The sequence below is a fragment of the Meleagris gallopavo genome, chromosome 16, assembly GCF_000146605.3.
Source record: "Meleagris gallopavo isolate NT-WF06-2002-E0010 breed Aviagen turkey brand Nicholas breeding stock chromosome 16, Turkey_5.1, whole genome shotgun sequence".
NCBI lineage: Eukaryota > Metazoa > Chordata > Aves > Galliformes > Phasianidae > Meleagris > Meleagris gallopavo.
In genome coordinates, this window is record NC_015026.2 from 13531414 (window position 1) to 13542081 (window position 10668).

A 10668-nucleotide genomic window follows, 5' to 3' on the forward strand; every position below is an offset into this window, starting at 1 on the left:
TGTGGGTTCGTGGGCACGGCTGCGTTCGTGCCGTCCGTGAGGGAAACGGAGAGCTGGGGCTGAATCCCGCTCCTGCTCGTCCCGCCCGGCGCGGGGCCTCATTTGTACCTTCGGGAGGAGGCGAGGTTTCCGGCGGCCCAGCGGAGGAAGGCTCGGGACGGGGGGCAGCGCCTTTCCTTCCGCGGGGCCTTACAGGAGGGCCTTCTGTGCATTCGCTGTCGGTTAAAAGACGAGAACCGAAGCAGACGCGAGGGTTTCCTTAGCAAAAGGGGGAGCGCTGCAGGTGCCCCGCGGCCGCTGCTGTCACCCCCTCATAGGCAGCGGACCCAGAGGGGCGGCGGGCCGTTCCGCACCGGGACTGACGTGCCTTGTAAGGATCCTGGGATGTTACGTGGAAGATGAAGGGATACAAAGCCGGGGTGCCCAAGTGTGGCCTCTTACTTACGTGGAACTCCACCTAAACTGTGCTGTATATACATTACACCCAGAGTCCAGAGGAGGGCCGCTAAGATGATCAGAGGGCTGGAGCACCTCTCCTGAAGAAAGATTGAAAGGCTTGTTTAGCTTGGAGAAGGGAAGCTCCAGGGAGACCTCATTGTGGCCTTCCAGAAATTGAAGGAGCGTATAAACAGGAGGGGGAACGGCTGGTTACATGGGTGGATAGCCATAGGACAAGGGAGAATGTTTTTAAACTGAGCCAGGGGAGGTTTAGGTTGGATATGAGGAGGAAGCTTTTCCCCCGGAGGGTGGTGAGGCGCTGGAACAGGTTGCCAAGGAGGCTGTGGATGCCCCATCCCTGCAGGCATTCAAGGCCAGACTGGATGTGGCTCTGGGCAGCCTGGTCTGCTGGTTGGTGACCTGCACACAGCAGGGGATTGGAACTGGGTGAGCATTGTGCTCCTTTTCAACCCAGGGCATTCTGTGATTCTGTACATGTCTTGCTAGGAAGGAGTTTTGGAGGATAGATGTTCTTGTGACAGTAAGAGCTCTGAAGCTGCTAAAAAGAAAGAATAAGGCAACTTCTTCACCGCTCCAGTAATTGCACTTCAGTGCAGTGTATGCTTCTGATTCCTCCATCTCTGAAAATCCATGGTCTCTGATGCTGTTTTCCTCAGTTTTGCAAACAGAGATGTGGACAGGTTTCAGAGAAAGGGAACACCAGATAGGCCAGAATTTGCAATATTGTCTTGAAGCTGCACAGTAAAATCTTCTTTTTTTTTTTTTTAGAATGACAGTCAGTAAAAAGAGAAAACAGATTCCTGAGGAAACTGCACAGAAAAAGAAAAAAGTGAGAAGCAGTGGGAGCCAGACTGTCATTAAAACTGAGAAAAGAATTCAGGCTGTCACTGAAGCAGAGGATGATGACTGGTTTGAGACAAAAACAAGGGTAAGGAAGAAGGAAAGTGTGAAAGAAGATGAATGTTCAGACCAATTAAATCTGAAGAAGAAGAAAAACAAAAAGAGGAAGGTTCGCTTTGAATTACCAAAAGAAGGAAGTTCAGAAGACTTTTTGTATGTAGAAGGCCATCGGGATTTAGAACAAGAAGAATCAGAGGTAAAATGTTCTAAAGGGAAAGTGTTCAAAAAGAAGAAAAAAAAAGACCGATGTCATGCCTCTTTATTACTGGAAAGTAAACAAAATAGTGATGTGGAGCTTTCAAATCATCATTCAGATGATATGCAGGAAAATAAATTTGCTTTTGCAAAAAGCAGGAGAAATAACACTTTGAATTTGCAACTGGATGGTGAAGTAACTAAGAAAAAAAAGAAGAAAGACACCTTCTCTTTAACATTAGGAGATGTCCAGGACAGTGAATATAAACAGTCTCAAAAAGATTGCAAAGAAACAAATGTGCACAATTCAGAAGGAAGATCTATTACTGGTGAAAGTCATGGAACAGATACTATCCATAAGGATGGGAAGGGTTGTATGAGAAAAAAGAAGAGGAGGAAAAAGAAATCTGACTCCTTTTTGCCACTAGCAGGTAATCAGAACATCTCTGCAGATTGTTATAGTTCCATTGCATTAAGCAACTTCGGGGAAAGGCACAGAAAAGAAATTAGATTGACAGATAAAGAGGAAAAGGACGCTACTGAGAACCCAGAAAGCATCAGAGAGACAAAGAAGAAGAAAAAGAAAAGCAAAGATGTTTCCTCCTTAAAATGTAAAGATGATCGGTGCTACAGTCAGAGAGTTCTTGATGAGCATCTCCCTACATCGCAAGAAGTTGAGTCTGAGGAGGAAGAGCTGTCTGGGAGAAAAACCTTGAAGAAAAGCAAGAATAATAATGAAGCAACCAAGAAGAAAAAGAAAAGGAAGATTAAAAAAGATAAGGAAACAACTTTTTCAGAAGTTCCTTTAAGCAATGACTGTGCACCTAAAAGCCAAAAAATAACACCCCTAAAAAGCAACAAAAAGAACAAAGAGAGGAAAATGAAGCCAGCTGAATGTGTCACAGGGGACACTGCAGGTGATAGGGTGTTATGCAATTCTAATCATATGCTCTCTGACAAGAAAAGGAAAAAAGTACCAGAGGACTCTGCTGAAGAGTCAAGATCAAATACAAGTGTCAAAAGGATCAAAATAGAAGACAGGGGAGATAAGATCTTGGTAAGTTGTTAAGAAGGTGCCCTCTTTGGCCATCTGTACCCTGTTTTGTAGCCTCTCTTGCCTGTTCAGACCATTACGTTGCGCTTACTTAAGTCAGTAAGGGGACCCTCTGGGTTTTAAGAAAGACACAGGATCAGAGCATCCATTGATTTTAGCACATCATGTTTGTGAAATGCAGAAAAGTATGTTTTTTAATGCCTGATGCTGTATTTATCATTTAGTGTTTCAACTGTGAAAATCTAAATTACCTAACAGCAAATATGAGAGCAGAAAGAATGCTAGTGTGCACTGTTACCTATGTTCTTCTTTTTCGCTTGCTTCTATCAAAGTCATAATTATGATACAAAACAGCATTTTAATATTATGTCATTTAATCAGTTCAGGTAGATAACATTTTGACTGTTAAGATCTTTTTTTTTCCCCAAGACGGAAAATTGCTGGAACTGTGTAGTGCTAGAAAATGGGAGATTTTTTAGCCAATCAATGCATAAATTGTGATATAAAATCAGGGAACAACCCAATCAAAAACTGGAAGCCAAATTCCTAATATGAAGTGGGAACAAAGGTATGCTAAACAAAAACCAAATAGATTTGAGCTGTGTAACTTTTAACTCGAGATAAATGGAACTGCTAAAGGAAATCTCATTCAAGAGTACTGCTGTTTCTGTGGTGAGGCAAATGTGGAGAGAACCTGATGGAATAACAGGGGAAACAGATCTGCGTGGTGTGTGTAAAAGAGAAAAGATTTGAAATATGGGGATTTTTTCAAAGCTTTTGAAGAATAAGACTATTGTAGTGTTTTCTCCTTTTGACCTTTCAAAAGGTAAAGTCTCTTTGAGACTGTTGGACGTTATTTGGATTCCTGCAGCTGCTCATGTGTAAGTGGAGGCAAGAAGAGCCTTATGATGATAAGTAAACTTGTACACTAGTGGTAACCGAACATGGAAAACACAGCAAGCCCTTTGTGATCTACTAAGAACGGGGGTAGGGTGATGCACGTTTTGGGTCTCTTCCCTGTATTTAGCTCTGTACAGTAGTAAAAAGGCATTTCAGAGAAGTTCTCAAGATTTAGAACTCTGGGTAATTGGGACATCTAGTTACTGCTAGGCTCAAAGACTGCTGGAATAAATGGCCAATCGTGTCAGCGTTGCGTTTGTGTCTCAGTCTTTAACCATTTTCTGGGCTGTACTGCATCACATGCTGCTGCATGCCTTGAAGAATCCTCTGTTAGGTTTCTGCAGCAAAGAAAGTAGTGATTGTTGTGGAATCATACCTGCTTAATATCAAAGATTTGTGTTTTCCCATTGGATGCTGTTACAGCCAACTAAAGCAAGGGGAAGGCTGAGATAATCCAGAGGGAGAAAGAGGATGGTTATTACTGAATGTGTCTGTTGATATAAAACATGCACAAGTAACTCCAGCACTGCTGTATGCTGACATAGAGGCATTTCTGGGGAAAGTCAGCATGAGCTGATTATGCTCCCAGTGAACTTGTGTGCTGCTGGCACTTCTCAGGCCACCGTATGCTGAACCTCTATCTGTGTGATGCAGGCTGTTTTCAGTTCCTTTGTTAAAATACAAAAACTTTGCCAATAAATATTTCTTGTTGTTCCCTCCTTTGGAAGATGCCATCAGAGTCCCAGCAGCTTGCACGAGCACTCGGGGCTGCAAGTCTACCTATGTGGGGGAGGGGAACAAGCCAGTGATGGGCATCCCCAGCTCAGCCCTCTGCCACGTGGATGAATGCCTGCACTGGTGTTTGTGGGAGCAGGCTGGGATCTTATGTTCAGTTTTTTGTAGACATTAGGAGGAGATAACTCTGAAAGTGAACAAATTCTGGTCTATGTAGTGGCAGGCATTGTGCTTAGGTGGTCATTCTTGCTTGCAGGGACATCACCACCACACATACAGGGTTTTCTTGTAAGAAAGCACTCAGCTACAGAGCAGAAGTGCTACCACAGTGCCTTGTGTGGGTTGTGCTTAAGAGACAACGTAACTGCTCAGGATTCCAGGGAGAGTCAGATGACAAATAGAGCAGATGCACCTCCAGTGTCAGAGGACTTGGTGTACCTCTTTGAAGTCGTCTCTGTGTGTGAATGTGCTCCCCTTCCTGCAGTGTGGGGGAGATGAGGCCAGCACACCCCTGGACAGGTTTGTTATCGCCATTCAGTGACCTTCAGCAGCTCAAAAACATGCTGCAGATTGGCCCAGATGAAGGTGCACTGCTCCTGTCTGCCTCTGACCCTCCCAGCTAAAAGAGAACCCAGCGCAGCTGTTTGCAAAGTCCTGTCACAGCAGCTTTCCTGCTTGTTTTGAGAGATCTGAATAGACAGTACCAGGCCATCTAGAAGTAAGTTTCATTTGTTTGGTTTCTTTTCTTTTTTTTCATGAGCTCCTCTTATGCAGACAGCATTCTCATTTTTGATAGTGTAGTTGTGTGTGAAAGCAGTGCACAAAAGCTAGCTTAGGAAAATTAGGTAAATCATTCATGGCTTTAGATAATACTGCAAACCTTCAAAAAGGTAACAGCAGCTTCTGCTCACAGAAGTATGTTACAGATCCTTTCCTTGCCTTAATGTTCTGTGGCTATTTCATGCTTGGATTACTGTGTTAGCTGTATCAATAGATCTTCCCTCTGGCCATATTTTCCAGATTGGTCTAAAGCTTATGGCTTAGATTTACCACTGTCCTGGACTTAAAACTTAACTCTGTTACAGTGGGTGCCCCAAAATCTTAGCACAAATTTGGGAAAGAAAGACTGGGGGCAGTGATCTAGAAGCTGCAGTCAGTGGGAGCAGGCATTGCTGAAGGGCTGCACTTTGTGGAAGAATTATCAGTAATGGGCTGCTTGTTGGCTCTGCAGGCCTGCACGTCCCTTCCTGCCATCGCTGCTCTGACAGTGCGAGTTCCCTGTTCCTCACTCAAATGTGGAACTAATGTGCTGATGCTGCCATTATAGGGGCAGCTTATGTATGTCATGCCTCTCCTCTTTCCAGACAGGAAGCTTTTTGGGGACTGTCATTGCTTCTGCATTTGTACAAGGCTCAAAGCAGATGCCTCTTGAGTGTTCTTTGTTTGGCTGCTTTTTGTTTCGGTGTTGATAGTGGGGTCAGCATGGTTCAGGCCTACCTCGTGTGTTCAGATTGGCCATTATGTTACCGCTGGTTTAACTTTTTAATTTTATTTTTAACTGTACTGTTTTTGCCTTTTATTTCAGTTACAAATTTCAAATTCTACAATAGCTTTTGATTTGAAGTGCTCCTGCCTGCAAATATTAGTGTATGTATGTGCCGTTGATACTGGCAGGTCCATTTTAATGTGTGAATCAAAAAGTCCCTTATCTTTATTGCTAAATATGTGTGTGTGTGTGTGTGTGTGTGTGTGTTTATGTGTATATGTATATTAAAAAAACTTCCTTAAATTTCTATTTTGTAAGTTTTTTTGGAGTGGAAGGAGAAAATCCCTCCAAAGAAAGGTACAGGTTTAGCTGGAATTTCCAGCTTTGATCTGACTGTTTCTTCTGATCCCCAATAATGTTGCTCATTGCTTAGTGATTTCTCTGCTTACTTCTGTGTAAATTAATTAAGAAGAATGGATTATAATATTCATATGAGTTTTTCCCTGTTTTACAGGAAGATGTGGATGATGTGACTGTTGTTCAGGAAAAAAAAGGGAACTGTGATGAAATTAATATAGACAAGGTATGCTTTATCTCAGTTAAGCACTATTTAAAGCAAGTAAGCTTTTAGGGTGTACACAGGATTTGTAATAAAAAGAATGCCTTCTGCTGGTCAATGCCAATATTTTCTAAAGTAGACCTTTGCTTAAGATTTGCTTTTGCACTCATGGGTTAAGTAAAAAATATAGAGCTCCACTTAATGTCAGAAGCTTCTAAGTAGCTTATTCAGTTAAATAAAGGCTCCTTTGCCTCTCATTGCTGCTGGCAGTTTCAGCATAGCTGTTCCCTGCAGTTAGAAGGTTAGACATATCTGATATTACTAGAACGTTCATTGAAAATAGCACTCGAAAATGCAGAGGTCTTAAGTGGAGTGTGTAAGAAGATCACATGCAACTTTCTTAATTATCCTTGCAAAATACTGAAGACAAATAATCGTCTTAATCTTCCCTCATCTTCTTACTGTGAATTAAATTAAGTGTTGTTTAACACAGAGGACAGTGGCTTGTGTTGCTTTTCTCTGTATGCCAGGCGAGGCGGCAGGCTCTACAAGAAGAGATTGATAGAGAATCTGGAAAAACTAACATTTTCAGTCCCAAAGAGAACATGGTACGTATGAACGCAGACTTTGATCTGATGGAAATACTGTGTCCCAGAGCCACTTCCTGGGGAAAAAAGAAAGCACTGAAAACAGCATTTTTTTTCTGTTTGTGATTCATGTATGTGGCTTGGCACAACCGTTCTCCTGTTTGTAAATTTGAAGTCATGCTCTGGAACGAATTACAATACCAAGAGAATCTGGGAGCTGACCAGTGAATTCTTAACATCGTTTGGAATTGCTTAGAGGTCTGATTCCCATCATGAGTACTGAAAAGCATTATTTTCTCTAGTTCCTCTGGAGATTTTGCTACAAAGAATTGCTACAAAGTCATTTTCTACTTACTGTAAAATATAAGTGATCCTAGGCCACGGTTGTAAGATGTCATTGAATTTTATCTGAATTGCTATCTGGAAGAATTTGCGGACATTCAGAAATGGAGATGCACATGAAAAGGTGAGAGGGATGGTAACTGACAGTACAGGTCTGCAGTATCTGCAGCCAATAGCCTCCTAATTTCTACATCATTTTTCCACCTCTTTGAAAGACTGTTCTTTATTTTTTGCTTTTATAGCCTACTTAGCCTGCCTCCTGGCAGATTTACCTCTCAGATATCTAACTATTGCAGCAGTGTTCAGCAGGAATAATAAGATTCAGAAGGAGAGAAAGCTTTGCTAAAAATATGGGATTCTTTAGTTGTTTGCAGAAGTGTTGCTCAGGACTACAGAGGCCGTTAATGCCTTTCTGGGACCTCAACAAATCCCAGAAACAAATCATGTAAATTTTATGGAGTAGGAGTAAGACTGCAGTGTGTCCTGAACTGCAGATATCTGATAGTCTCTGAAGGGAAAATGACTTCTTTGGCAGGGGATCCCAGTTCTTTGGTGTTCATCTGTCACTGTTTATTAATACATAAAAGAATAAAAGCTATGAAAACTAATTGATGGGCTTCAAAAGGAGAGAGCTAGAAATACTGCAGCAAAAGCTATGTCCATTGCTTGCCAGCAGTTAACCCTTTAAAAAAAAAAAAAAAACAGGTTTGACAAGCCATAATTATTTCTGTATCTGTGCAGATATCCATCTCCTGTTTCAAAGGGAAGACAATTTATATATGTCTGCATTTGTGTCACAGAGCAGGGCTTATACAGCAGCTTATCCTTATTTTTAAAAAAAGTATTATGGATAACTTTCTTTTAGTTTCAGTATTCTGGCCTGTGATGCTGGAGGATACTCCAGCTCTGCATTTTTATAACTTATAACACCTGCTACAGCTTGCCTTCAATATTGCATAGCATGCTGTGTGTCATATTGGCTGTCTGGTGAAGAACGACTGTTTCATGTAAGCTACAACTGTTTACTTGGAAGGATTTCAGGCTCACATAAACATACTGCTAAATTCACATTTTTTTTTCTGGGATGAAGCCAGATCAGTTTAATCATGTTTAATTAACGATCAAACATTCTTCCATTTAATATCACCCCAATTATAAAGAAAAAAATGGGAGTAGCAGTTCTGACAGAAGTAGTTAGAAATGATCGCAGAGCTCCTACTGTTGCTCAGGAGTCAAAAAAGATCCTTAGGTAACGACGTCCATAGCTAAGCCAAAAGTTCATAAACTTCTTAAATCATACCCTCTGTCTTGGGTTATTTGCGAACACAAATGGTTGAATTTTGATTCTACTTGGATGTTATCTACACTCTCAGAAAGGAACCAATATCAAAAACAAAACTGAAGGAATAATTTGTTCAAAGAATACAGTGAGAGGCAAAGTTGTGGGGTGGCAAACTGCAAGAGAGGGGAGGTTTTAAGGGCATTACATTTAGTCCTGTTGGTTAAGTGTACGCCCTAAAATTTTTGCACCCTTGCAATCAAGTTGGTAAGTAGTGGGATGAGAATGCCCTTGTTAACTTAAAGCACACGAGCCAGATGGAATACTGTCTCTAACACTAATGCAACAAAATACTTGGGAAACAAAAGCTACCTAATCAAGGCTGTAGAAAAATTAAAAACAAAAATTGCTGTAAGAGGCAACAGAGTGAGAGAAAGGTTGAGTTTTGCCTCAATCCTCTTAGAGTAAGAGAAATATCTGTGCAGGGTCTGGTGCTCTGAGCAGAGAGCAGGAAAGTCAAGATTTGTAAAGACAGATGAAAAGAAGAATCTGAAAGTACATTAAATGCTGTCTCCAGGTTAAGTGAATTCCTATGCTAATGAAGCTGCACTTGCATTGGGTTACGGCAGTCTAATTACACACTGCAAGAGGTGCTGCATGTGAATGACTGCTTCCAGCAGCCTGCCCTGTCAGGTGGTGGTGGCTGGTGATACACAGCTGGAAGTTGTCAGTCGTGGTGATATTTTAGTGTTCATCTCACTATGTGTGTTTCACAGGATACAAAGATTGGACAGTGGAGTACAGCTGCTTTTCAAAGTTCTGAGCGAGGAATGAAATTTCTTCGACTGATGGGTGGTTTCAAAAAGGGCTCTGCACCTATGGAAGATCTCTCTGCAACTACAAACAAACAGAACATGGCTTTGAACAGGGAAGGGGAGGAGAAGTTACAGCAGGCTCTGAAGATGGAATTTGATAAAGCAATGGACTTGAAGCAACACAGAAGAATTGGTCTTGGATTTCAACCTACTGCCAACAAGAAAGCGTACATAGACAAATATGCATCTAGGTCTATAAAATTTGAAGATTAAAACTGAAGTAATGGAATGAAAACAGGGAAACTTATTTTTGCTTTCCACTTATTCTTACTTGAAATAAAATATGAAGTGTTCAATACATTGTAGTTACGAGGCATTTTTAATATAAGTTTTCAGCTTCTAGTTTACATGGAGTTATGTCCTCACTTGGACACAAAGGGATCTAAGAACAGTAGGATCTCAAACCTTTCCAGCATTTTCCACAGTCAAGAGAAAATTTCCCTTAAAGATTGAAGGTATGTGGACAGTGCCTGCAAGAAAGTAAAAATCGGTCATTTTTTTTAAAAATAGATTTGATAAGCTTTTTTTTTTTTAGCTGCATCTTTGTGATTCAAAAGGATTTTAATATTCTGTAAAATCTTCATGTTTTTACACTCAGTGAGCAGTACAAACTGATGGTGGTTTACTTGGAAGAAATATTACTGGGTTGCCTACAAATTTGATGAGGGGAGACTTAACCATGAAAGTGGTTTCTTGAGTATTGGCATCCTCATTATTATAATTATAATAAAAATACTCTCGAACATCCTGTTTCAACATGCTCTAGCAGTCTGATTTTCAAGAAGCAGCTGTTACCTCTCAGTGAAGGTAAATACTTTGTGAGTAGGTTTCCTAAATTATAAAAAACAAGGCGATTTTAATAATGTGTTTATAAGTTTATTATAAATGAATGAAATTTTTAATCTTCAGACTTTCGTGCAACCTGCACTTTCACTTTCTGAATACAAACTATTAAGAGTGTATTGTTTATGTTTTGTTCAGAATTGAAAGTGCTCTGGAAACTGTCTTGTGGGAAGTTACAAAAAGAAAATGAAGAAACGTCCCATATTCCATCAGTGTCACAGAATCACAGAATTGTAGGGGTTGGAAGGGACCTCTAGAGGTCATCGAGACCAACCCCCTGCCAAAGCAGGTTCCCTACACCAGGTCGCACAGGTAGGCGTCCAGGCGAGACTTGAATATCTCCAGAGAAGGAGACTCCACAACCTCCCTGGGCAGCCTGTTCCAGTGCTCCGTCACCTCACTGTGAAGAAGTTCTTGCGCACATTCGTGCGAAACTTCCTATGCTGCAGCTGAT

The 10668-nt window shown here is 41.2% G+C and overlaps 2 protein-coding genes across 2 annotated transcripts in view; one reads left to right on the forward strand and one right to left on the reverse strand.

The window, feature by feature from the left end:
- Positions 1 to 10668, reverse strand: part of LOC109370169 (zinc finger CCCH domain-containing protein 11A-like) — a 129935-nt gene that overhangs the window by 59063 nt on the left and 60204 nt on the right. The window lies entirely within an intron of this gene.
- KNOP1 (lysine rich nucleolar protein 1) lies at positions 227 to 9669 on the forward strand (the record flags this gene model as incomplete). Its single annotated transcript, XM_010719868.2, has 5 exons — positions 227 to 429; positions 1228 to 2611; positions 6244 to 6312; positions 6819 to 6896; positions 9273 to 9669. Coding segments are annotated over 5 exons (2046 nt in total), but the record flags the coding sequence as incomplete, so codon positions are not given.